Source organism: Candida margitis (genome assembly GCF_024628925.1).
Source record: "Candida margitis strain CBS 14175 chromosome Unknown scaffold46, whole genome shotgun sequence".
Lineage (NCBI taxonomy): Eukaryota > Fungi > Ascomycota > Pichiomycetes > Serinales > Debaryomycetaceae > Lodderomyces > Lodderomyces margitis.
In genome coordinates this window covers 38,609-65,400 of record NW_026261883.1, presented here as the reverse complement: position 1 = coordinate 65,400, position 26,792 = coordinate 38,609, and the positions used below count along the sequence as shown (strand labels likewise).

The window sequence follows — 26,792 nt, the reverse complement described above, 5'->3', positions numbered from 1 at the left end:
TTGACACGCACAAACAAAGCACCACCGCCACAACAACATAGAGTTCACCACCAAACACCACCATACTAAAAGACTATTTACAGGTGTTGTTTATCCAAACATGTTTTATCTTTCGTTTTACGTGCTTTTTGTTCTAACTGGGTCAATTTTAGCTGCGCCGCCAAAAGGAGGCAGTGATGCTTCAAAACAGTACATGGTGACCAACTTACCAGGACTATCAGAGATTGACGATGGATTCAAGCCACTAATGTACGCGGGTCAGCTAGAGCTATTCCCCGAGAACAACACGAATTACTTCTTTTGGAAATTCATCGATGCTAGTAAAAACGTCAACTCAACATCATACAAACGTACAACGTTTTGGCTAAATGGTGGTCCAGGGTGTTCCTCAATGGATGGCGCTTTGTTAGAGTCGGGACCATTCAGAATAGACCAATCGCAAAAGGTTGTCATGAACAATGGGTCATGGCACAAAGCGAGTGATGTAATCTACGTTGATCAGCCGGCAGGGACCGGCTTCAGTTACACTGAGCAAGACAAATATGTCCACGAGTTGTATGATATGGCATTTTACTTTATCAAGTTTATGGAGAAATACTACGAGATTTATCCCGAGGAGTTGGACAATGAAATATACCTTGCAGGTGAGTCGTACGCCGGTCAGTATATCCCATACATTGCTGATGCTATACTCAAGAGAAACGCCAACTTACAAGAGAGCCAAAAGGCGTACAACTTAAAAGGTTTGCTTATTGGTAATGGCTGGGTGTCACCAAATGAGCAGAGTTTGGCGTACATGCCTTTCTTTTTGAACAGAGGTTTGATAAAAAAGAACAATCCCATGTTTATGAAACTTCTTGGACAGCAAGAGCGTTGTCAAAGGATAGTGGATAAGGTTGACGCACATTTTAATGACAAGCAGGTTAATCCAGTTGAGGTTGACTCGTCCGTATGTGAGAGTATATTGACTAATTTGTTGCTAGCAACGAACGATAACCAGGCTTCTCGTGAACAACAGTGTATCAATATGTATGACTACACGTTGAGGGACTCGTATCCATCTTGTGGTATGAATTGGCCGTTTGAGTTAAAGTATGTCAAACCTTTTTTGAACAACGATGACAATAAGCATGACTTGAATTTGAAGAAATTGAAAACTTGGAACGAGTGCAGCGGTAGAGTCAGCAGAAATTTTTACGCCTCCAATTCGTTTCCCTCCGTGCATCTACTTCCAAGCTTGCTCGAGCATGTCCCCATAGTTTTATTCAATGGAGAAAATGATATCATTTGCAACACCGAGGGAGTGATGCTGTACATATCCAAATTGAAATGGAACGGGATTAAAGGGTTTGAGAATACCGATGCTAAAGCTGACTGGTTGCATGACGAAAAGAACGTAGGCTACATGTTACAGGAAAGGAACTTGACCTTTATCAATATTTTTAATTCCAGTCACATGGTACCTTATGATTTGCCTGACGTTTCCAGGGCGTTAATTGATATCATCACCGGAAACTTTGACGAAAAAAAAGTTAACGATAAACCAACAGTGGTGACTTATCCTCTTGGAGTAAAGAGACAGGGCGATGTACAGCATAATGATGCCGAAGAGACACCTTCAAAAGCACCAACATCCACAAGCTCAACAGCCAGTTCCACAACAACCGACTCTATCCCCAAGGCATCGTCCACTACAACACCAAATGATGAACCAACTAGCAATAAAGTGACAAGACTCATTCAATTAGCAGTCGTGATTATTGTGATATGGGGGCTTTACATGTTGTATGCATCGTACAGAAGTAGGCCCGCATCGATTATCAAGAAACCGGCTGCAAGTGGCAGGAAAAAGAATGTCCAGTGGGCAGATCAGCTTCCTGAAGAAGGTGGCCAACAAGAAGGTTTTCTTGCTAAAACATTTGGCAAATTAACTGGAAATAGCAATGGTTATGCCAGAGCAGATACGGAGGACTATGTCGATGACATAGAGTTGGGTGAGAATATCGGGGACTCGCAATTGGACGACTTTATAATTGCTAGTGATGATGAAGGTGAAGATGGTCGCACCGCAAGTGGAAATGACGACAACCGGTCAAAGATAAAAGGTGGCGATGCAATTGTATAGAGACCAAATTTGATGACAACTGTGTTACGATACAGAATTAGCAATATACACAGGTAGCATCTCTCATCCTCCTCCGATGGGTTGTCCCCTTGTTGCAAAATGGGTGATTTCACAAAGTTGTGAACGATTTGGTTTGAAAAAAAAAAGGCGTTAAAAAAAAATCTTCTCGATACAAGGGCCAAGAGACAATCCACTAACCACACATATCTAAATGTTCAAGCAGTCAGTACGGAAGTTAGCTACTGAAGCTACAGCACAGCTGCTGTCCGCATCCACAGCATCATCGTTACACATCGCACAGCCACCTAAATACACGCTTGCTCAATTACGAACATTCCCCAATCTACAACCAACGACATTCATTCCGCTTCCTACAACGTTCTTCAACACGTACATACCAACCAGACGAGACTTACTATGGAGTGCTGCTGTTTTCGAAGCCGATCGCGCACGTGTTGGATCTAATTATGTCACATTGAAATCGGATTCTCCATACTCAAACCGTAAATTGCGTCCCCAAAAGGGGTCAGGTAGAGCTCGTTTGGGTGATGCCAACTCACCTCATATGGATAATGAGATTAAAGCGCATGCAATTAAAGGTCCGCATGATTGGAGCACCGACTTGCCAGCAAAGATTTATGCAAAAGCGGTACAGACTGCATTAACAACACAATATAAACTGGGGAACTTGTTTGTCATTGAAAACGAATGTGACTTTGACCAAGCCAATGTCGAGATAACGCAGAGTTTTGTTTCAAGTCATAAATTGAACCAGTTGAATATATTGTTCATCACTGAACAAAATAGAGATAAGTTGACATCAAGTTTGAACCAATTTTTCTTGAATGAGAAGGAATTGAAGAAAATGAACAGAAGGGAAAGGGCTAAAGCAGTTGCAAAGGTTAAAGGTAAGGTCATCCAAAAGGAGGCTGTTGAAGTGAGGGACATTTTGAAGGCTAATCGTGTCTTTGTCGAGTTGCCAGCTTTGCAATGGCTCATAAGTAAGTATAGTATATGATGAATGACCATGTATATAGAGTAAAACTAGTTACATAAGTTGCTTAAGCTCATCTAGTTATACATTCTCCGCGTAGCTCTATCAACAGACATGTCAGCCATGAAATGATAGTGCTATTTGTTAAATGATTAGGGCTATAACCATGATAATACGCTACCTTGTCTTTAATACTTTGTGTAATGTGAAAAAATTGCATCACTGAGTGCGAGAGAGAGAGAAAGAGAGAGAGCGTGTGTGAGGTGAAGGAAAAAAAAAATCCCAATACTATTCAAAATTTCAGTGTTGAAAACCTTCCTTTTCAGATAGTATTCACAACAACAATATCAAATATGCCATTAGTTGTCCAAGAACAAGGTTCATTCCAACACATTTTACGGTATGTGGGAAAGATTACACACTGAAGGGAGCAGCATTACTTGTCTTTTTTGTTTTGAAGCATTGGGGACCATGGGAAGTGAATGAATAGTTCAATCGGGTAGGAATGAAAAATTTTTCTTTAAGAGAAATATCATCAAGATGGATGACTAGTTCAAGTTTGGAGAAAAGATTATGTGGATTTAAGGACAAAATGGTTATTTTAAGGAGCCCACTCTATATATGAAGACGAGATTCATTCGAACAGTTTACAAACGGGCTAGTTTAACCACAAGACAGACTCCACTTTGCTTCAATGATTGGCACCACTTATCTCCCCAAAACACCAACAAGACTCTCCCTTTCTCCCCCTTTTTCAGTGCCTTTTACTAACTTTTTTCTTTAGTTTGTTGAACACCAACATTGATGGTAGAATCAAGATCATGTACGCCTTGACCAAGATCAGAGGTGTCGGAAGAAGATACTCCAACTTGGTCTGTAAAAAGGCCGATGTCGATTTGCACAAGAGAGCTGGTGAATTGACCCAAGAAGAATTGGAAAGAATTGTCACTATTATGCAAAACCCAACCAACTATAAGATCCCAGCTTGGTTCTTGAACAGACAAAAGGATCAAGTTGACGGTAAAGATTACCATGTCTTGGCTAACAACTTGGAATCTAAATTGAGAGATGATTTGGAAAGATTGAAGAAGATCAGAGCACACAGAGGTATTAGACACTTCTGGGGATTGAAAGTTAGAGGTCAACACACCAAGACTACCTCAAGAGGTCGTTAAGCTGTGCTGTTTCTTCTTTTTTTTCTGGATGGTTTTCAAAAAGAAGTTGAGTGCATATATAATGAAGGATTTTTACATTTTTTATTGTATAGTTCATGTATTTTAATTTTATAAAATAAGGTAAAAGTGGGGGAAAATGTGTAGAATGTGTAGGTGCGCTTGGACGCATGTTATGTAGTCATTGGTGGATGCCTTATTGACATAGGTGTCCAATAATTCACACATATGTGTTAGGGTTGAGATAAAAATGACCTGTAATGACGAGTGTGTCAATTCTGACTAGAAATACTAGACTTTTTGGAACAAAGACAGCTTTGTAATAACTATTAACCAACCCATTATAGTTGTTTACTATTTTGGCAAAGTTTCAAATGTGGCGCTACCTCGTTGAGGATAATGAATTATTATGTACTTATGAGGTAATTGAAGGAGGGGAATATAGTGTTAGCGCCAGTTACAATGGGTTAAATATGCTATTTATCGAATGGTGACACCTCTGTACATGAATATTTTACAAAGAATGCCCTTTTGTTACTTAATTCAAGTATTTGGATAGGAAACTTTATATTTTTTCTCTAAATTGGAACGAATTTTACTCAAATATGTATATGTACTTTTTTAATTGGGATCATACACAAACACCTCATAGATCAATTCAGAGTGATTAAAATGATTGCAGAAATAAAACTTGTCTCCTCCAATATCAGTAATAGCAAGAGTCACGACGTATAAAAAGTGATTTTGATGCTAACCTTTAGTTGCGATTTGCATTATTGAAGAGAATATAAGTGTGAATGTAATAGCACGCATAAACTAAGGGAATGAAACCAAAGATAAGCTTATTAACTGTTCTTCAAATTCTTCTCTTTTCTCACACCTTATCCCAATTCGGCAATAGTATTAACAAATGAGGTTTATCTAAATTGGTACCATAATGTGATGTTAAATGCAATTCATATTGTGTTTTCTTGTAGTTCATGGTAGTCTTAATAAATGATTGCGAGAGTTATGGTTAGGAAACGAACAATAGAAAGCCGCCACCCCCTGTTAAAGTTTAAAGAAGCCACCCCCAGGAATATCATAACATCATCAAGGAAAGATGAAATAAATGAAAGATTGGCGCGTATAAAATATATATCATTGTTCCAAATATAGTTGTGTTATTTAGACTGTATATAGGATCAAATGTATTGTATACAATGTGGGTATGTTTTAAGTTGTGCATGTGTGTGTGTGTGTCATTTGTCATTTGTTGTTTGTCGTGTTTCGTGTGTTTTGTGATGATGATGAGACAGTGTATGTGTATGTGTGTATGCATTTTTAGAAGGGTCAATCATAAAATAAATATTAATTCTGCATATAACACAAATTTAATTTATTTCGTGTTTGTGTAACTTGTGTCTTCTGAAAATTCCCCATTAGGAAATCAACTTCTAGCTTATACAAAACAAAGGTACAAATGACATACATACATACCTATAAGCTACCTTCTATCCGTGGCTAGCTCAAGCTTTTCGTCAACTTCTCTTCAAAAAGTTTAGTTAAGACACAATAGTTGTATCTGCGTATGATTAGTACACAGCCATATATTTCCTTCTGGCGTGTAAGAGCACTGATACACATATTTATAAAAAAGAAGAATAATAGACGCCAAAAGATTAGACAATAAAAGCAATACCTAAACAATAACTAAACAATAACTAAACAATACATAAATAATAAACAAAAGTCAGCAACAAAGTGAGTAACTAACTAAATTGGAGTGAAATAGATAAATAGTTTATTCTCCTATTTGAGTTTAGTAATAACAATAACAATGCATTTACCTACTCCTAATTAATTAATTAAACATTCTTAGGGAGAGATAATTTACTTTTTACATCCTTTGCATATGCTTACACATATAAACATTGGTATATATGGTTGTTGTTTAAATTAATTGCATTTGTTTTGTTTTTGCATCTGTATGAAATGTAAACAACGCGACAAAATTTAAAATCCTTTTAAATTATTCACATACCCAACAATATCTACATATATATATATATATATGTATATATAACTACCTCATCCACTACCAGAAGGGACCAACTAAAACAGACTTCCTTCCAACTTTCAACAATATTTATATTTTTTCTGGTGGAATCTTTATTTCAAAGATTAGATCTACTTAAGCCAGTCACTCATTTCATTCATTCATTCATTCACTTAACGCCTAAATATACCCCAACACATCTTGCCACTTCTTTCCAATCATGATTCACTTACAAACACCAAAGAAGTCCACATTATTCCCACAACAATCGAACCAACCTTATTCAGCCACTAGAGATACTTCATCAATAGATGGCCACTCAGTGTCATTTTCTAACAATAGTGGTGTAACAACTTCAAGCGCCAAGTTCAGTTTACCACCATTATCTTCAATACTATCATCGGCAAAATCAAACCACTACAAGGATCATCCATTGACTAATATTACCAACACGGCCAATTCAAATACAAGTGCCGTATTTGCACAAACACCATGCAAGAAATTACCTTCAATTGACTCATTCACAAGTACTCCTTTAACTACAGCTACTACTCCTTATGTTTATCAACCACCTTCAGTGCCACAACAACATCCACATCTTCAACACCGTTCTTCTTTCCAATACCACTATCCAAATGCTTCAAGATCTGCTTCTAGTTCACTTCCACGTCCATCACCACCACCACCACCACAACCACAACCAACAGTACAACATTTTAACTCGTACATAACTTACCAACCAGTTACATCAACAACAACGACAACAGCCACAAATACTGCAACCCACTCAAATGTCTCATCTTCATCTCCTACTCCTCCACCATCTGCTTCAACATCACTGTTGATGTCATCAAGAAAGAGATCCAGCTCAATTGCTGATGAAGATACCTCGATAATGGACACGAGTATTTTGGAACTCCGCAAATCTAAATCAAAACCAAGAGTCAAATCGATCTCAACATCGCCCACCAGTACATCCCCCGCATTATCTGCATCTACCTCAACAACGGCACCATCATCAGCAAATAGCTCAGACAAGTTATATGCATTTATTTCTCACTCACCTGCCACTTTCCCTTCTCAAGAACCTGATATCGACAACGCACCATTGGCAAGAAGAAAAAGAAGAAGAACATCACCTCACGAGTTAAACATACTTAATAGAGAATTTGAACTTGGTTCAACTCCCAACAAATCAAGACGTATTGAGATTGCTAAAGTGGTGCAAATGACAGAGAAGGCAGTACAGATTTGGTTTCAAAATAAACGTCAAGCATTACGTAAACAAAGTAATGTTGAAAAGGAAATTTGTGAGTTGCCACCAACCGACGTTCCTATTGAACAACAACTTGAACAACAACAGCAACATCAACCGACGACCCCATCCGAGGCAGTAGTCTTCCCAATTGTATCGTCAACACCTACAAAGCCCACCAAATCTAACTTGTCCATTATGATTCAATAACGAAATGATAAACTCCAATTTTTTATTTTTAGAGCTTCTATAAACTGTATAACTAAACACTGCATATTTTTTTGTAAAAATGAGAATAGAAATGAGATAATTTTGATGCTGTTACTGTAGATCTAGCTCTTACAGAGAAGGACCTTTCCTTAGGAGGGAATTTAAATACAAGCTACGTAGAAATAGACCACACTCAACATGAATAGCTACGCCAACTTCTACTTCTTCAAAGGAGGGTTAAAGAAACAGAAGCTTATTATAAACATAAACAGTTAGTAATTTAACATCACCATTGTATGTGGTTGTGTGTGATTGTGATTGTGTATTTGTATGTGTACAAAAACGCGCATATACTATTTGGTTAAAAAGAGTAATTGATTTACTCAATTGGGTGAACTAATTAATTAATTAATCAGGAGCACTTTTACTAACAAAAAATGCTACCATTTCCCTTTCACGCTTCTACAAATTAACGAACCGATGATGCTTAGAGAAAACAAAATTTACGATGTTCTCTCGTTGAACTTTGACCTTTACAAGAATTTCTGCTATCCGAATTGTTTAATTATTAAACTTGCCATTGAATTAATTGTCTTTAATGATAAATTAAGCAAAGTTGCATAGATTGGATGCAAAAAACAAATGGATGAGTTTGGTTACAACAAACACCTGATACTAACATAATTCAAAAAAAAACAGAGATTTAAACCAAAGAATGTAAGTCATGTCTGGGGGGGGAGGAACCGAACACATCCTACATTTTTGCCTTCAATTTTCTCAACCACAAGACAATTCGCTTTTACTTCGTACACGTGCTCATTAGGTCGTGCACTATTGCTAAATTAATACATTATGACATTTCTTTTATTCCAAAATGTCTGTCTGTGTGTGTGTGTGACATAATTTGTGACCAGAGGTCAGCCAGGCCACCCCATTTCTTTCTAAGTTTACCAATATATTGATCTTATCTAGCAACAGTATTTCACAGACAAAACACAGAGTGAGTTGAGTTGAACACCTGTTACGCATAATGATTCCCCCAAACGAAAAGAGTGATTACGAATCACATTCTCGGCGCCTAAACCCATGGGCTTGGAAGAATGCCAGCCTATCCTTGCTCACACTATTGCTATTGGTTCCAATATATCAGTACCTAAACACCAACTCCTCTACCAACGAGTTAGTTGCAACAACGTCGCCATATTCTTCAATAGAGACTATTGAATTGACATCATCGGAAAAGGATGACTTGAAACGACTCGGGCTTACACCAAAAAAACCTATCAAGATTGTCACCGATGAGAAGGGAAACCAAATCGTGCATGGCAGGTTTCTTCATATAACCGATATCCATCCAGACCCATATTTCAAAGAAGGTCTGTCATTTGATGAATTGTGTCATAGATCAAAGGGTAATGCTCACAAATATGGCGATGCTATTTCGGGATGCGATGCACCTATGGCCTTAATGGAGGAGACAATAAAATGGGTTGAAACAAATTTAAAAAACAAGATTGATTTCATTGTCTGGACTGGGGACAATGTACGTCATGATAATGATAGAAATTACCCTAGAACTGAACAAAATATATTTGAAATGAATGAACATGTGAGCAAGCTCATGTTTGAAACCTTTAAAAAGAAAGATACACCAGAATTGGAAGTTGATTTGATTCCAAGTTTAGGTAATAATGATGTTTACCCTCACAATTTATTCAGTATTGGACCCACATTGCAAACACGTGAATTGTTTCAGATATGGCAACGGTTTATCCCACAGCTGCAACTACATACATTTAACCGTGGCGCTTATTTCTTTAAAGAAGTTATTCCGGGACAATTGGCAATTTTGTCCATCAACACCCTTTACTTGTTCCAACTGAATCCGTTGGTGGACAATTGTGACAAGAGAAAGCAGCCAGGATACAAATTATTTGAGTGGTTGGGCTATGTTTTAAAAGAATTAAGGGCTAGAAAGATGAAAGTTTGGTTAACAGGTCATGTGCCACCAAATGAAAAGAATTACGATTTGACCTGCTTGAGAAAGTATATCGTGTGGATTTACGAATTTAGAGATATCATAGTTGGTGGTTTGTATGGACATATGAACTTGGACCATTTCATTCCCTTGGATAGCGTGGCTGCCTACAAATCAATCAAGGACTCACAAAAGAAACAAAAGTCGAAACAATTGGAAATGTTTGAAGTGTTTAATCAGGAGTATAATGATGATTTGGGGACTGATGCCTTGGGAGAAACCACATTCTATCAAGCATTGGATGCCAAATTTGATGATTCGTTTTTCCGGATACAAGGGGGTGTGCCTGCGAATAAAGTTGCATATATGGAAACTGTACGTGAAGAAGTATATGCCAAAATCAAAGGCAAGAAGAAACAAGGTGACCATGGTGAGAGGTACTCAATATCACACGTGGGTAGCTCGGTTGTTCCCACATTTAATCCCGGATTGCGAGTGTGGGAGTACAACATCACCAACCTTGCCAATGAAATGACCAACGTCAAATTTGAGCCCTGGGGTAGATTCTTTTCCGAGGTTGAAGCATTGATTGAAAAACAGGATACATACACTGATGATTTCGAAGAAAGCAGCGTGTGGTCGTTTATCAAACGGGACAAAACTTTCCCACTTCCTAAACCTAAAGGAGCAAAATTGGGACCAGCATACATCCCACAAACTTACACGCCTGAGCGGTATGTACAATATTATGCCGATTTGGCCTCCATCAACAAAGGCAAAAAGGAGTTTGATTACGAAATTGAATACAGTACTGATGACAGTTTGTACAATTTGCCAGTATTGACTGTAGAGGAGTGGTTGAAGTATGCGAGAAAGTTGGGCAAGCCGGCCAAAGCAAACAGCATTAATGCCGAAGGGAAAAATAAGCACAAGAAGAAAAAGCATGGCAAGGCAGAGAAAGGTAAAAATGGGAAAAAGTTGCAAGAAATGTGGGCAGAATACTTGAAAAACACATTCGTTAGCTCGAATTATGAAAATAGTGGATTGGGTTGAACAGGTAGGAGTTAATATTACGAAAGTTACGTAGTAACAATACAGTAACGTATATTGGTACAACTCTCCTAAAAATTAGAGTCACAAATTAGCACGTGACCTATTTGTAGCGCAAAAAAAAATTGTTTCTCTCTCTCTCTCTCTCTCTCTCTGTCTGTCTGAAAAATGAAAATTATCACCAAGACAAAACACCTCATACCCTCTGCTACTTTATCACAGACATACCATTAAATTCCTGTCGTCAAATATAACAAGTCGAAATGGGTGGTATTAGAGACAAGAAAGTGCAATACTTTGCCAAATTAAGAGAATTATTAGAAGAATACAAATCAATCTTCATCGTTGGTGTCGACAATGTTTCTTCTCAACAAATGCATGAAATCAGAAAAGCCTTGAGAAACGATGCTGTTGTTTTGATGGGTAAGAACACTATGGTTAGAAGAGCCATCAGAGGTTTCCTTTCTGAATTGCCAGACTATGAAAAATTGTTGCCATTTGTTAAAGGTAACGTTGGTTTCATTTTCACCAATGCTGACTTGAAATCCATCAGAGACACCATTACCTCTAATGTTGTCGCTGCTCCAGCTAAAGCCGGTGCCGTTGCTCCAGCTGATGTCTGGATTCCAGCCGGTAACACTGGTATGGAACCAGGTAAGACCTCATTCTTCCAAGCTTTGGGTGTCCCAACCAAGATTGCCAGAGGTACCATTGAAATTGTTTCCGATGTCAAGGTTGTTGAAAAAGACGGAAAAGTTGGTCCTTCCGAAGCTACTTTGTTGAACATGTTGAACATTTCTCCATTCACTTATGGTTTAACTGTTGTTCAAGTTTACGACAATGGTCAAATCTTCCCAGCTTCCATCTTGGACATCACCGATGATGAATTGATTAGCCACTTTGTCAGTGCTATCAACACCATCGCTTCCATCTCTTTGGCTGCTGGTTACCCAACCTTGCCATCAGTTGGTCACTCTTTGATCAACAACTACAAGAACGTCTTGGCTTTGTCTATTGCTACTGACTACACTTTCGAAGGTTCAGAAGCTATCAAGGACAGATTGGCTAACCCAGAAGCTTACGCTGCTGCTGCTCCAGCTGCTGCCGCCTCAGCCGGTGGTGACGATGCTCCAGCCGCCGAAGCTGCTGCTGAAGAAGATGATGAGCAATCCGACGATGACATGGGTTTCGGTTTATTCGATTAAACTGATACTTAGTTAGATGTGCATATATTGTATCGATTCTAATAAAGGTTTCAACCTAAAGTTCTTTCTCTGATTTGTATCCCTTTGTTCTTAGTTTTCTTTGTTTTTTTTTTTGCAACACTTTTCATCACTACACAACGGAGTGAATACAGAGATGAGTTCTTACGAGAGCTATGGCTCCAGCGTCGCCTGTTCTGGTACTGCACAGGTATTGGATACAGGGTCTGCATCAACGCTACCCCAACTTGATCTGGGCCAAGAGCCATTGATCATTTTGTTTCTGAAGGTTATTCATATTATTGACTGTTGTCCTTATCATGATACACACGAGCTACTAGCAGCACATCGACAGTTATGTGATAACTTGTCATTGCTAACTGATATTACTTCATCGCACTCCCAAGACAAGGAGAGCTTTACGGCATTTATGTCAAATAATAGGTTAGACTACATCATGAACAAAGTGATATTTGACAGTTTTCTAAATGGAGCAGTAGCATACACCACATATAAAACTTTCCGACCAACACATCAGCTCATTGCTATATTGTTTCTGATTTGTGAATCGTGTCAGGTGACCTTCCAACGTGAACTTTTTCTTGAATCAATGACAAAAATGATAACCTTGAGAGCACAAAGTTTGGTTGCAAACCGGTTTGATAGCAATAGCGTAATCGGTAGCTTAATCGAGGATGTATTAAGTAAAATTGCACCCGACCCAGAGATTGCTGAGATCTTGAAAGAGCAGTTGCAGCATTGTTGTTCTTCGAATGAAGCTATATTTCTTATATCAGATATTGCAGCATTTACAACCAACTTGAACAAGGAAGCAAATATTGATCCAGAAGACTTCAATCAGCTAAAGAAAACATTTGAGGAAATCCTTGTCATATTATTGACAAGGAATTACAACGAGCTAGAGAGGGATACTTACAAACTCATCAGGGATCGCTACAATTCATATTTCCATCACATCAATTTAAACACAGGTGTGTATAGTAATTCATTGCAACAGAATTCCGATTTATACCGATACGAGTTTTCTAATGGCGATCACCAGCAAAACGTTACTGTTGAACAGGAGCCTCAATCAAGACCAGCTAACAGTTGGGTTCCGAGCTTCCTAGAGGATGACTACTACAACGAAAATACAAACACTGTGCACCATGTTGAGATGTTTGAAAGGCCCACGAGAAACCCCTTCAAAAAGCTCTTTCGAAGGAGACCCCCAACAGACAAGAAACAACGATGGCACCTCTTTCACCGGAAGCAACAAGAAGTCTAACAAATAAAAAACTGCTCGCCTTAAATTATCCTATATACAAAACGTAATGCTAAACTATTGTTTCTTAATACTTTTTATCGCCTCTTCTCCTCACCATATCAACTGGAAGTTCCTGCGCCTCCTTAACATCTTCAACCACCGGCGCATTGATCTCTTGAGACAATTTACTTGTCTTTGGCCAAAAGTTGGGCAAAATACCAGCTTTCTTAAACAACCATGCAACTTTGGGTGTGGGTTCAGCGCCCATACCAATCCAATACTTGGCCCTGTGGAAGTCCAAACTTATATCTTTAATTGGCGTGCTATGGTCAAATGACGGCTGTGGTGTAGGAACAGGATTGTATGTGCCTATGACTTCGATTGGTAACTTCTGTTGTGCTTTCTTTGCTTTCATGACAACAACGTTGAAGATTGGTTGATGTTTTCGTCCAAATCTTGCTAGCCTTATTTTCACAAGGTTTCTCTTATGTGCCGTCTTTTCGGCAAGGGACATTAGTGGATTGGACATGGCGGTGAATCTTTCTATTGTAGGTTGGGGGGTCTCTTGAAGGTTTGATACAAAGATTTTTTTCAGTTGAAAAATTGAAGAGAAAAAAAGAAAAAAAAAATGATTGAATGTTTCTACCATCGCGTGCAAAGTATATAAAAAAGGTCAATTTATTAATACTACTTACATCTAAAGCTTCTTATGAGCTTTGAATCTCTGCTTAGTCGGTTTCGAAATCTTTGACTTTCCAAGAACTTTTGCCTTCTTTGTTGCCGGCTTCCTACCAGCCTCTTCGTCATCATCTGACCAACTTTCTTCATCGTCGCCCTTTGATTTTTTAAACTTCAACTTGTTCTTCTGTCCTCTAACTGGTGCTTGTTTGACAGCATCCAAATATGCGTCTATACCGGAGCCTTTATTAGCAAATGGATCGTCGGTTTCTGCACCCTCACTGAATACCAATTTACCATTCTTTGTTTTGAACTCATCGGTTTTCGACTTGAGCTCTGATTTGGTGAGTTTCTTAGGCTTGGTCGAAGAAATGTGTGCCAACGATTGACGATCCAACAAGTTGAGCGGCTCATCGCCTGTTTCCAAAATGAATTGATTGGATTTCTTGTTCTTTTTGCTCCTGTTGGCATCTTCGTCATATATGTCAACCTCTTCTTCATCTGATACATCAGAGTCATAAAGTGCCTCTTCGTATGCAGACACAAATTTCTTGGTACTAGATGATGGGTTGGCTGCTGCTTGCAATTCAGGGCTAATCTCCTGTTTTCTCTTGGCTCTGTTTCTTGTCTTTTTAATATTGGCAACCAATTTTTTGTCTTCTTCTGGTATAGCATTTTCAACTTCTTCAACTCCAAACTTTCTAATCAATCTTTCAATTATGTGCTTAACTTTACTCTTGAAATGCCCTTTATGTTCATGTGACCACTTCATCAATTTACCTAAAAGTCCACTCAAATTGCTTCTCACCATCTCCTCAGGCAATGACAAAACTTCAACCTTGACAAAACCAATGGCTGATTTAGCAATTTCTCTAGAATTATGCGTCAAGAATAACTCAACAGTTGAAGAAATCTCAAAAAGAGTCTCTGTAGACAATTTATCTTTGAACTCGAACACCAAGCACGCTATAGCTGTGATTGTTGCAGAAATCATATGAGCACTTTGTGCTGCTAAACCTGCACTTACCATAGTAAAGAACTCCGTCAATGAGGCTTCAGTAGGTGGAGCATTTGCATCAAATCCAGGAACTCTGGAGTTGTCAATTAGACCTCCTTGGTTCATTTTATGTCCCATCTTGATCAATATTTGGTAAGAAAGACCTCTTGATCTTTCGTTGACATCCTTGGTGGCAATGATGATTTCTTGCAAAGTGGATGGAATAAAGTATAAATCAGCAGAAGGAAGTATTTCTAACACCAATAAAATCGCATTCAATCTTGCTGGCCTTGCTGCTTGACTGGTGACTTCAGTTGTTTCAATTATTTTATTTTCAACTTCCCCAATGTACTTTCCAATCGACAACTTACCTCCCTCGGATTCGCACAATTTCGATATTATCCTATAAGATCTTTTCTGAAGCAACGGCTTTGATTCTAATGACACAGTGGTAACAAATATGGAAAAAAGTGCATTGTGTGACGCCTCAGGTACATATTTAGCCATGGCAACAATCAAATCCATCATAGTAACATTAGTATCTGGTCTTGAATCATCAGATCTTGCATTTCGCGACTCTTCATCCAACGCATTTTTCAACATGGCACACACTTTGTCAAATGTTGTTGCCAACTCTTGAGGTGGTATTACTTGCAAATACGCTTCAATAGTTTCCAAAACGAAACCCCTTGATTCGGGCATGGTGTAAGTAAATACGTTAAATAAAACAGTCAATATGTTTGACGCAATAGAGCTCAAATATTCGATATTCTTGCCGGCCTCCTCTCTAGGAAGTTCTTGTTGCAACAACAAATCTTCGTCTAGTTCCCCATCGCGGTAACCTACGTTGGATTGAACGAGTAGTCTCCAAGCATGACAAACAGGCGTTCTCAATTCGACGTTGGCAAACATCAAATCAGACAACCTTGTAGCAAAACTCTCATCAAATGCTGTTCTAAGATCCCTTGGTAAATCGCAAAAACGAGGCAACAAAGACCAAACTTGATCAATAATTGTTTGGAAAATCTTTACATTCATCGATTCTTTATTACCCGAGGCCCCAATTTTTGATTCAAAGAAATCGATAATTGGCAAAATCTGACTCTTGAAAAACTCCAATTCGGCAAAACGAACATTGTCTCTGAGAATGGGCAATAACCAAGATCTACCGGGACCATGTCCATTGTTGGTCAAGTTCAATGGCAACACACTTAAAACAGCCTCTGGGCCCATGGATGAAACACATGCAGCAACACAGTCTTCAGCCTCCTTATTATGGGGAAAGTTATCGGTCTCATTCGTTCTCCAATTACCAACAATGTCCAAAACGTTTAAAAAGTCGGGGTTCGTCCTTGAATGGAGTTTTTCAATAGTGACTGTGACAAATTTTAAAATTTCACCTGTCGCGTGTTGATACTTTATCGTGAGTAATTCTTTTTCAATAAGTTCGGCAATAAAAGTGATTGTCTCATCAACAGATTCGTAAATTTCTGGAGTGATGCCGTGCTCTTTGTTTGGTTGCAAAAGGAACTTTTCCGGTACAGTGTGGGATATAATAGCTGTTAAACAATGTGCTGCGCTTGAGTAAATGTCCTTTGAGTCAGAAGCCAAAAATTCACTAACAGAAGTCAACACTTGGGGCAACGTTTTTATACAATCAAATGGTGATAAAATACTAAAACATTCCAAAGCTTTTGCCACAACAGTCATCCATGAGGTACTCAAATGAGCATCGTTGATACTAGGCTTGAGATCAAAGATTACGTTTAACACCTTCGTAAATTTCTCAATATCAATCACATTGGTCATGGATTTGAATAGCCCTTCAAACGCCTCAAAGGCAGCAGCAACCAAGAACTGGTCCGAAGTTTTTGAGATTTCCAAAAGTGAGTCGCACAAACTTTCAATGTTCTTTACTGGCCATGAATTAGCTGAAGTTATGATTGTAATAAGTTGTAAGCAATGAATAATTTGTGAATTTAGCTCCTTATTGGCATTGTTCTTTCTTTGTTGCTTATACTCCGATAATAATCTTGTTAGTTGTCTCAATGCCGCATCCGAGGCAGCAACAGCGGCAACATGGACTGGGCTAGGACTGGTGGGCGGATGTGTCAAAATGTTCTTTACTGCCTCGTGTGCCCTTCTTCTCACCTTGGGTCTAGGATCAAATGACAACTCAATCAATGCGACAAACGCCCTATTTGGAGAAATAGCACTCTTTGTTAACCAACGGGCATTATCCTGGGCTAAAAGCAATGTTTCAATGGCCCCAATAGTTGATCTCACAAGCGGGGCATCAGCCTCCACGTTCAAAGGTTGTGACAACTTTAATAAGATCTCGTTAAATTTTTGCTTCAACAATGGTTGTGGTGTAAACGGAAATACAAGGTCAAGAAAATAAGCAGTGGTGGCTGCCAAATCCTTGTCTAATATTTGGTCATTTTGAATACACTGGTCGAGTAATGATAAAAAGGAGACAAAGTATGCCACTGGTGTCTTTTCATTCTTTTGTTCGTCAATATTCTCCTCCACTGCTGATAGAATTATCGCCAAATGCTTTTGGTTGTCAAGTTTGGAATTGATTTGATTTCTGATTTTCGATAGCTTATCCTCTAACAAGAATACATCCTCTGACTGGCCCCCATCGGGATTGTTCTCAACCATACTTGATGTGATTTGGTGTCAAATTGATCTCCGCTGGTTAAGTTTTCTTGACTTTTTTTTATTTGATGCGAAGAGATGAGTTGGGAAAAGCGTGCACGTGATACAACCAAGTCCTCCAAGCAACCTGCTTGCTCTATGAACGGGAAAAGCAGTGCAAGCTCGTCAATCCACCTCTAGAACCTATAGTAATAGGTTCTTGGGTCATGAATGAGAATGGAAAATGGCAATTCGTACAGATTCCCCATAACAGCATTGCACAATGTCGGCAAAGTCGTAGAAACCTTAAGCAAAGTAAGGTATAAGTGCATAGAGCAGAGGAGGTCATTTCTACATTAGTTAGGAGATCCTGATATACGTCCATGTATTTGTAGGCATGTCATCTCTATTGTATATAAGAGTCGGTCACGTGAAAGTCATAATTCGCAACTGCGGCTTTTCGCTATAGATTTGACAAAATGCAAAAACTTCGATTATCAAATACCCTCTCTCTTCTAAAGAGCCCCACAATGCCTAGTGATCAGACTACCGTTTCCTCCACGGAACTGCTATTTTCAGGTCTCAATATCAACCTGCAAGACAGTCGACAGGAGTCCTTACATCTGTCCGTGTCCTCACCGTCGGAGCTGAGCAACGGCAACGGCAACGGCAACGGCAACGGCAACGGCAACGGCAACGGCAACGGCAACGGCAACGTCCAAGATGCTTTTGCCAAAATATGCATGGCTTGCCGTACTGGAGATTATGAAGTCGTTGACTCTTTGTTAAGCACTCCTAATCTTGATGTGAACCAGGTAGATGAATACGATTACTCGCCATTGATTTTGAGCTCATTGTGTGGACATTTGAAGATTGTCGAGCTACTATTGAAGAGAGGCGCTGTGTGTGATAGAGACACATTCCAAGGCGCGAGGTGTATCTATGGAGCACTTACAGACGAAATTAGAGATCTACTAGTTAGTTTTGATATCTCGAAAGCGGTAGATGTCAACCAGCCGTTCGCTGGTCATATCGCGTCACTTTACAGCACTTCGGCCAATAAAGATGTTGTGTTTAAATTTAACCAAAAGGGGTTGAGTTCGGATTTGTGTGCGATAACATTGCATAGGTGTTTGTTGGTTGCACGAAGCAGGTATTTTCGAGAAAAGTTTCAAGGCGACTGGCTGCTATTGAGTGTTGTGAATATGCCAAATGAAGTTGACCCATTGGCGTTTAAGGTAATTGTTGACTATATATATCTTCGAACCGATTCGATGGTGATTCCAGACAAAAAATTTCGTAACCAAGTAGTTTCTTTAGCAGAAGAGTACGAGTTACAGGATTTAGCCAGTGCTATAAAGGAGATATCTGGTGCAAAGGATGAAAAAGAGCAGTTCAAAGTAAAGCATGAACTAGCTATGAAGATAGTTGAAAAGGCTAGAAAAGATCTTGACTCATTCTTGGCAAACGACATTATCCTGCAGAGTGTTTCTTCGAATATGGATCTCGAAAAGGACGTTGATCTTGAAGATATCAATTGTCAGCACTATATTACCCATGAGCAAAAAACAACATTACTTGATCTGTCTTCTATCCCAGATGCCGTTCTATCATACATTGACTCAAGTTCAGAGGCTGTCATTTTTTACCCTGTCAACAAGTCCATTCTCACAAGATCGGAGTATTTCGATACAATGTTCAAATCGGATATTTTTAAATTTGCAGAGGAGGATATTCCAATGTACAAAGACGGCACAATTTCAGTTGCAAACCGACCTCAGGTGGATGAATCACACTTGCCGATTATACAACTTTCTACCAGTACAGCCGATAAGAAAGTGGCAGCAATGGTGCTATCGTACTTGTACCATGACGATGTTAATGAAATTCCCTTGGACAATGTTGTCGAATTGTTGTATGCCGCAGATGAGTTGTTTTTAGAAAGGTTGAAAACAATGTCAGCTGTACGATTGAGCTCGCAGTATTCGAAATTCACCTATCAAGAATTTCAATCGTTGGAACCGGACGTTAAATATGACGCGTATGATTTAATCAGGGCAGCATGGCTGACGCGATGTGACAAATTGGAGCAACACGTTACCAAAATGATTGCTTATAATTTACAAGACATTGTTCAGAATGAGGACGAATCAGCAAAATTGTTGGCTTTAATTGCTGAATCAGCAGCAAGAATTAGAGAAAGACAGGATACTGATACAATTGAATTGGTGGATGATATGCGATACTATTTATCGAAGAAATATGCAATTAGTGAAGACAGTGAAAGTTTGGATCCATTGAGTAGTTTCGGGTACAGAGACAAAAAGACGGAAAATATCAAGCTTTATCAAAACTCGCTATTGAAATACGAAAGGGATGTCGAAGTTATTGAAAATATGTTGGAAAAGTTGAACTTGAATGCGTAGAGGAGATATGCTGGAGCACCAAATCGACAGTAATGGAGCTCTTGTTACACAAGGATACTTATATTTGCAATATAGACTCATTTTCATTTATCAAGTCTGTATATGAATAAATATAAGGCTTCATAGAAGCATAACACATTAGTTTATGCCATGTATTTTGTAACACGTGGACTTCCAATTCCCCAATCTATGCATAATAGCAACTCTTTTGATTTAAGAATATACCAGAACTAACAGTCATATTAAACATGTTGAGTAGAGTGCAGTAAATATTTGAATCATAATCCAACCGAATGACACAAAATCTCGTTTAAAAGTTCAATCCTTCAACAATTGCCTAGCCAAGTCAACGACAGAATCAGTCAAAGTATAATACTTGTCAAATGCCAAAATCTCTTTACTTCTTTTCAAATTGGGTTCAACAAATTTGGATTCAGAAATTGGTTCGACATCAGGCAACTTATCCTTCAATTGAGGGAAATGCAGTTTCAAGATATTGACAGCATTAGCATTGGTGAATTTATACGCTTCAACAAGAATCCTCTGTCCACTGGCTTTGGGAGTTTTCATCACTGATACATGTGCTTTTGCCACGTCTCTTACATCAACGGCACCAGCGGCAAAAGAAGGTACCGTATCATGCTTGGTCAATTTTAGCAAATCACCGACTAAAGAAGTCGACGAAGGCAAATTATCAATGCTAATTTGACTTTCAAAATAGGCTGGTCCGATACAAAATGCTGGAGCAATCGTTACCAAGTCAAATTGGGGTTGTTCATCCTTCATGAACTGCCATGCCATTTGTTCATTAAACTTTTTTGACACAAAGTAGGCCGAACTAACACTCTCCTTCCAAGCATCATAAGGCAACGGGTTCCAATCGTCATCCGAATAAGTAACATTAATGGCAAACGCTTTATCAGGCGCAACATAGGCAGCAGTGGAAGAAGTTAAAATGACACGTTCAACACCGCTGCCATATCGTTTCACTGAATCCAAACTACACTTCAAAATATCATGATTCATTTGAATGATCTCGCGTTCAAAATCAACAATATCATCTCGAGGAACAACAGCAGCAGAAGCAATGAATATCGAAGCATGGGGAAATTTTCTCAATACAAAATCAATCGAATGAGGTTGGTTCAATTGATCAACTATTTTGCACTGCAAATTGGGGTGATTGAACAATTGAATCATTTCTGTGGCTTGTGTGGGTGAAACGTCAATTACAACAACGTTGTGACCATGGTGGAGTAATTGGGCAACGATATGTTGACCTACATAGCCAGTACCACCAGTTATAATCACAGTTTGGGGATCGGGTTTAGGTACCATTGGGATATTTCATAACGGACAGGGAAGAAAGTTGATAGTTAAAACAAAAGGGTTGATGATTCGATTTTTTTCTCCAGTTTATTTAAAATCATTCGATATTAGTTGCAGTAAGGGGAAGCGCATATACCAACTATAGTTAACTTAACCAATTATTCTACAAGTTATACCACATTAGAACTAAAGTTGAATATCATTAACAATTAATAATTTAAATTATACAAAACAAGCGTCCAAATAACTAATATACACAATGGGAAAAGATCATCAATTTTCATACCCACTAACAAAATATTTCAACATCTTTTCCTTAAATCTGCTCGGTTTCTTCTCCTTCTTCTCCTTCTTTTCTTTCTTATTCTTTTTACCCTTACCCTGCTTCTCTTCAACTAAAACGCCTTCAAGGTCAGGATTGTATTGCTCTTGGTCAACGGCGTGCTTGGACTGAGTAGTAGGCAACGTGTCACCACTTGGCTCAGCCGACGAGGAGTAACCATTTGTGGCTTCCTGAGGCCACTGCTGCTGTGGTTGTGGTTGTGACTGTTGTTGCTGTGGCGGTTGAGGCTGTTGCAACTCATTTGAACCCTGCTGTCTGTCAGATGCTATTTCAGCCCGAGGTATTTCATCACTTACATACGCAGTTCTTGTTTGCCCTTGCAAACCTCTACTAGAAGGCGAATCCTGCTGCGAATTGCTTTTTTTAACAAATTGGGACCCAGCAAAGTTCTCACTCACCAAGTTTTCGTGATGATGTGGATCACTTAATTTGTCATTCATGACAAACGCCAGGGCACCAACTTCACTGTGTTGTCTGGTAGCCTCATTGGCAAATGCCGGTTCAGCTTCAACTTGAGGAGTCTTGTAGTGTAAATCTTGATCAATGTTGGAACCAACAGGCTCAGTCAAAGTATCAATAACGACAGGCTCCGAATCCGTGTCTGACTTGACCTCGTCACCTACTCTGTTATCATTGTTATCCCCAGCAACTTCATCATTATCAATAACTTGGTACTTTTCATTCTCGTTATTTGTAGGCGTTGGAATCTTTTCATAACTATTCAATGAAGGCTCCTCCTGAACTGGAGCCTGTTTCCTGGTCTCCTCAACAACGGTAACATCTTCCAAATCACGGGTATCATGCTCATCCTCGTCATGTATTTCATTCAACTCGGGTACAGGCACTCTTGAAAAAGATTGACCCTCATTGGTCTCTCCATGATCATAAACCGAATTTCTTTGCTTTGTGCTCAAGTTTGGCAGGGGGTAGTAACTATCAGCTGGCACTTTATTGTTTGCCGACTTGTCTGCGTACCCACTAGTAGCAGGCTCTGGCTGTACCTGGTCCCTTGACTCAAAATCATTTTCTTGCTGCGAGTGCTTTCTTGGTACTGATATTTTATAGGATTGACCATCATCAAGTTCTTCATCAGCATTATAAATAGAGGGACTCTTGTCGATCGCCTTTATTGAAGGAATAACAACAGGAGCAGCAGCAGCATCTTCCTTTGAGTATATGTTCAAACCTTTAGGCTCAGTTGTATCAGCATCATTAGTTGCAGTGGCCTGCGCACGAGGATCAAGTGTGTTTCCACGCTGTTGTTCAACCACACTATCTCTACCAGAGGCATCGGTGTTGTGCTCCAATTTGTTTGTAATGTCGTCCGCTTCTGCTTCAATATTTGGTCCAAGACGTTCAACACGCACTGGGGAGCTAATGGCAACAGGCGATACAGTTTCCCCTGCTGCTGTTGGTCCGGAACCAGTAATTCCTTCACCATTCACGCCGTATCGACCGCCCTTATTGTGTTCCAACTCATTTTGAAGGTTATCAGTTTCTGCTTCAATATTTGGCCCAAGGCGTTGCACATTCACAGGAGAACTTATTTGTACTGGTGTACGACCTTCATGAGTTTGCGATTCACCTATAGCGTTAGCTCCATAAGTTGCATCACTTTCCTTAGCAGGGAAATCAGTGGGAACAGCTTTATGCTTGCCATATGGTACTGTAGAGGGCGAGCCACGAGCAACATTATCACCATGATTACTTGTCTCAGCATATTGGATAGGACGAGTTGGCGCATCGGAAACAGAGCTAACTCTTGTATCAACATTGGGTTGAGGAGCGACACCCGTGGGTTTATCTGTTACACCATCGTTTGAAATTCCACCAACATTATACTCACTACTCGATCCTGCAATTCCAGTGGCAGCAGCTCCTCCAGTAATAGGAGCACCGGAACCAATACCGGTTGCATGTGTGCCTCGGTCTGATACACTAGTACGTCCTTGATTCTGTTGTTGCTGTTGCTGCGGAAGTTGTTGTTGTTGTTGTGGCGAAGATACACCAACATTAGAGCTAGTGCCAGAATAAACCGATGACTGGCTCTGTCTTCTATTCTTCTTATTGAATATTCCAAATAAAGGCTTCTTTTCACGCTTCTTGGCCTCTTTGGCAGCAATCTTCTCCTGCTCAGCTTGTTCTTTCGCTAATCTCTTTTCTTGCTCGGCTTGTTCTTTAGCCAATCTCTTCTCCTCTTCAGCTTGCTCTTTAGCTCTAATCCTATCCTCCTTTGCCTGTTCCTTAGCAGCTTGTTTTTGCTCTTTGGTCTGCTCTTTAGCCAAACGTTGTTCCTCCTTTTGTTTTTGAGGATCTTCACGCATTGAGTGCATGGGGAATTGTTTATGGTGATTAATATATTCATAATTGACAGGAACGGAACCTTTACTCATTGCAGCTTGTGCTTTCTGATCGCGTTGAATCTTGTTCTTAATCAATGAATTCATGGATGAGGTACGCTCTTGATTATTACTGTTTGGATGTACTGGCGGCTCAAACTGTTGTCCTTGCTGCGGAGAAGATGCCTCCTTTCGTGGGGTTAATGGAATAAAGCCAAATTTGGATTTACGGCCAGAATGTCTTCTTTCAATTTGTGGAGGTGTTTGTTGTGATGGACTTGATGGATGAAAATCTGGGCTGGTAGGAGAAACTGTGGCTGTTTGATTTGGAGAAGTTGCTGGGTCACGATCCCCATATACTTTCTTGTATGCTGCTTGCATTGCGGCAGCATAGAAGTCAGCGTTAGGTTGTTGCAACGAAGATGCAACTGGTGCACCTGCAGCTGATGATGGAGGACCAGGATGAGTCTGCTTGGATCTAGTTTGATATTGCTTTGGTGAAGTTGGCTGAGCATAGTTTCCTCTTTCAACTGGGATGGTTTCTACCTTGTCATCAAACTTTATGGAGCTTCCTGGTGAATGACTGTAGTGGACGTTTTCTCTAGGCGAGGAAATTTGTTGCTGTCTAGGTTGTCGATTAAATGAGGTGTTGTTATTGTAAGTTGGACTGGTGGCAATTGTTGGTTTGGCTGGCTGCTGAGAATGTTGTGGGGTTTGTTGCTCTTGTGTGTTTGAAGTCAAATGTTTATAAGGGTGGTGAGCGTCCAGAGAAGACGAGTGAATGTCTTCTCTAGCAACTTGCGGAGCAGCAGTAGCAGCAGCAGCAGTTGCAATTGCGGGTAAAGCAGGGGGGGCATCAAGTGATGCATCCTGCAGATGTTGTTGCAGATATTGTTGTTGTGCTTCATGTAACGGGTTTTGGCTCTTCAAAATCGATCTCAATGGCCTGTTCTGACTGTTTAAAGATGAAGTACGATCATTTGAATATTGCCTTGGCTTTTCCGGCCTAGCAAACTCAGTAAAAGGTGCACCCAATTGAGCTTCAGGACTTTGTTCTTCTTCTTCTTCTTCTTCTTCAGCAATAATATTTCTACCCTGTGGATGTTGTTGCTCACCTGTGTTTAATTTCAATCTGCCACCACCATCAAGACTATCCACTTGATAATCGTAATCAAAGTTTTGCAAATCTTCGTCAATTTTGGTTAAATTGATTGGTTGATGTGAAGCGGAGGCAGTAATTGAGTTATTTCTATAATTATTCGAACTGAGGGAATTGGCTCTTGAATTAGATCTCGATATATTCTTTGTGGCAGTTTCAATAATATTTGAGCCATCAGGAAATGTCTTTACTGTTTTTGTAGTTACAGATTGTGTTCTTCCTTGTGAGTCAACTACTTTTGTTGTGGTAGTTGTCACTACATAATCCACTTCTTCCTCATCTTCGTTAACATGATGTACCCTGTGTTGATTTTCCTCTTCCACTTCATGGAAAGTATCCCGATGAAGTGGTTGCTGTAATTGTCTTTGATTGGCTTGGCTCCTTCCTGTAAGACTGTTTCTACTTTGCGATGTTAAGCTATTGTATCGTCTGGGTAAGCCCTGATCATTTGTTGATGATGCACCACCACCACCACCAGTCTGATAGGAAGCTTTTGGATGATAAGTGTATTGTCTTAACGAATTGGATCTATTAGTACTGCTTAACGAGTTGGAACGACCATATTGTCTTTGAGTAGGACTAGTTGGTTGTTGTTGTTGCTTAATAGGTGTACTGTGCAATCTCAAAGCAGCCGCAGCAGCCGCAGCACCAGCGGTCGTCATGGATTGTGTTCTCTGCTGCTGCTGATGCTGCTGCTGTTGTTGGTGTAGCTGTAATGGCAATCCAGCATGTTGAGTAGGGTGATGGAATGTGTTGATTTCATGTGTATACTTGCTAAACCCTTGATAGGAGTCAGGTCTTTTCTAAGAAAATTGCAATTGTTAGTAAAAAAGACAAAAAAGAATAAAGAATAAAGAATAAAGGAAAAGGGACAACAGAGATTCCTAGACTCAGTGAAAAGGTCATTGGTAGCAAAGTGATGACCCAAATGAACAGTAACATACCCTTCTATTGAATAAGCCTGCCATTGTTAGTGTATGTGGGTTGTGTGTGTCCGTGGTATAGAATACTCTTTTTGTTTTTTTTTATATTTGTTTTTTTCCAATGGATTGATAGAAAAGGGAAATGTATTATGTAGGAATGGAGGTTGATTGATTGATTGATTGATTGATTGATTGTTAGTTGTTAGTTGTTAGTTGTTAGTTGTTAGTTGTTAGTTGTTAGTTGTTAGTTGTTGGTTGTTGGTTGTTGGTTGTTGGTTGTTGGTTGTTGGTTGTTTTTATAAAGTAAGGAATGAGTTGTAAATTGTTATATATATATATTTATATGTATTTGAAATTCTGTGGATGACTAGAAAGTATTGTTTACATTATAAATAATAAAAAGTATAGTACTAGTAATACTAGTAGTACTATTACTACTACTACTTTTTAGTGTATTAGTATTGTGTATTAGTGTATTATGTTTTGTTAGTTTGCTATCTGAAATTCTACAATGTATGTAATTGTGATTGTATGTGTATATATTTATGTATGTATGTATGTATGTGTTAGTGTTAGTGTTAGTGTTAGTGTGTTAGTGTGTTAGTGTGTATTGTTCTTTTTGACGTTTTGTGTATTCTTTCTTTTTCTCAATTTTGTAATGACTTTT

General features: G+C 39.2%; 12 protein-coding genes across 12 annotated transcripts; 8 read left to right on the top strand and 4 right to left on the bottom strand. All coding sequences in view use genetic code 12, as the record gives it.

The window, feature by feature from the left end:
* Window positions 1-100: 100 nt before the first annotated feature.
* On the top strand, window positions 101-2,125 carry CANMA_004317 (serine-type carboxypeptidase; the record flags this gene model as incomplete). Its single annotated transcript, XM_051816582.1, has 1 exon — window positions 101-2,125. The coding sequence occupies one exon, from the start codon at window positions 101-103 to the stop codon at window positions 2,123-2,125; it is 2,025 nt and encodes a 674-aa protein (XP_051670115.1).
* Window positions 2,126-2,336: 211 nt separating this feature from the next.
* YML6 (mitochondrial 54S ribosomal protein uL4m) lies at window positions 2,337-3,143 on the top strand (the record flags this gene model as incomplete). Its single annotated transcript, XM_051816581.1, has 1 exon — window positions 2,337-3,143. One exon carries the CDS (start codon window positions 2,337-2,339, stop codon window positions 3,141-3,143), a length of 807 nt encoding a protein of 268 aa, XP_051670114.1.
* A 329-nt stretch (window positions 3,144-3,472) lies between these two features.
* On the top strand, window positions 3,473-4,294 carry RPS18 (40S ribosomal protein uS13; the record flags this gene model as incomplete). Its single annotated transcript, XM_051816580.1, has 2 exons — window positions 3,473-3,519; window positions 3,904-4,294. The coding sequence occupies 2 exons, from the start codon at window positions 3,473-3,475 to the stop codon at window positions 4,292-4,294; spliced, it is 438 nt and encodes a 145-aa protein (XP_051670113.1).
* A 2,255-nt stretch (window positions 4,295-6,549) lies between these two features.
* YOX1 (Yox1p) lies at window positions 6,550-7,794 on the top strand (the record flags this gene model as incomplete). Its single annotated transcript, XM_051816579.1, has 1 exon — window positions 6,550-7,794. One exon carries the CDS (start codon window positions 6,550-6,552, stop codon window positions 7,792-7,794), a length of 1,245 nt encoding a protein of 414 aa, XP_051670112.1.
* A 1,030-nt stretch (window positions 7,795-8,824) lies between these two features.
* Window positions 8,825-10,825, top strand: PHM5 (endopolyphosphatase; the record flags this gene model as incomplete). Its single annotated transcript, XM_051816577.1, has 1 exon — window positions 8,825-10,825. One exon carries the CDS (start codon window positions 8,825-8,827, stop codon window positions 10,823-10,825), a length of 2,001 nt encoding a protein of 666 aa, XP_051670111.1.
* Window positions 10,826-11,085: 260 nt separating this feature from the next.
* RPP0 (60S ribosomal protein uL10) lies at window positions 11,086-12,027 on the top strand (the record flags this gene model as incomplete). Its single annotated transcript, XM_051816576.1, has 1 exon — window positions 11,086-12,027. One exon carries the CDS (start codon window positions 11,086-11,088, stop codon window positions 12,025-12,027), a length of 942 nt encoding a protein of 313 aa, XP_051670110.1.
* Window positions 12,028-12,181: 154 nt separating this feature from the next.
* CANMA_004311 (uncharacterized protein) lies at window positions 12,182-13,312 on the top strand (the record flags this gene model as incomplete). The annotated part of the gene is made up of 1 exon (XM_051816575.1): window positions 12,182-13,312. One exon carries the CDS (start codon window positions 12,182-12,184, stop codon window positions 13,310-13,312), a length of 1,131 nt encoding a protein of 376 aa, XP_051670109.1.
* Window positions 13,313-13,376: 64 nt separating this feature from the next.
* On the bottom strand, window positions 13,377-13,820 carry CANMA_004310 (mitochondrial 37S ribosomal protein bS16m; the record flags this gene model as incomplete). The annotated part of the gene is made up of 1 exon (XM_051816574.1): window positions 13,377-13,820. One exon carries the CDS (start codon window positions 13,818-13,820, stop codon window positions 13,377-13,379), a length of 444 nt encoding a protein of 147 aa, XP_051670108.1.
* A 168-nt stretch (window positions 13,821-13,988) lies between these two features.
* On the bottom strand, window positions 13,989-17,630 carry CANMA_004309 (mRNA-binding protein; the record flags this gene model as incomplete). Its single annotated transcript, XM_051816573.1, has 1 exon — window positions 13,989-17,630. One exon carries the CDS (start codon window positions 17,628-17,630, stop codon window positions 13,989-13,991), a length of 3,642 nt encoding a protein of 1,213 aa, XP_051670107.1.
* Window positions 17,631-18,136: 506 nt separating this feature from the next.
* Window positions 18,137-20,032, top strand: CANMA_004308 (uncharacterized protein; the record flags this gene model as incomplete). The annotated part of the gene is made up of 1 exon (XM_051816572.1): window positions 18,137-20,032. The coding sequence occupies one exon, from the start codon at window positions 18,137-18,139 to the stop codon at window positions 20,030-20,032; it is 1,896 nt and encodes a 631-aa protein (XP_051670106.1).
* A 318-nt stretch (window positions 20,033-20,350) lies between these two features.
* CANMA_004307 (uncharacterized protein) lies at window positions 20,351-21,370 on the bottom strand (the record flags this gene model as incomplete). The annotated part of the gene is made up of 1 exon (XM_051816571.1): window positions 20,351-21,370. One exon carries the CDS (start codon window positions 21,368-21,370, stop codon window positions 20,351-20,353), a length of 1,020 nt encoding a protein of 339 aa, XP_051670105.1.
* A 264-nt stretch (window positions 21,371-21,634) lies between these two features.
* Window positions 21,635-26,170, bottom strand: CANMA_004306 (uncharacterized protein; the record flags this gene model as incomplete). The annotated part of the gene is made up of 2 exons (XM_051816570.1): window positions 21,635-26,005; window positions 26,147-26,170. 2 exons carry the CDS (start codon window positions 26,168-26,170, stop codon window positions 21,635-21,637), a joined length of 4,395 nt encoding a protein of 1,464 aa, XP_051670104.1.
* Between the last annotated feature and the right edge of the window lie 622 nt (window positions 26,171-26,792).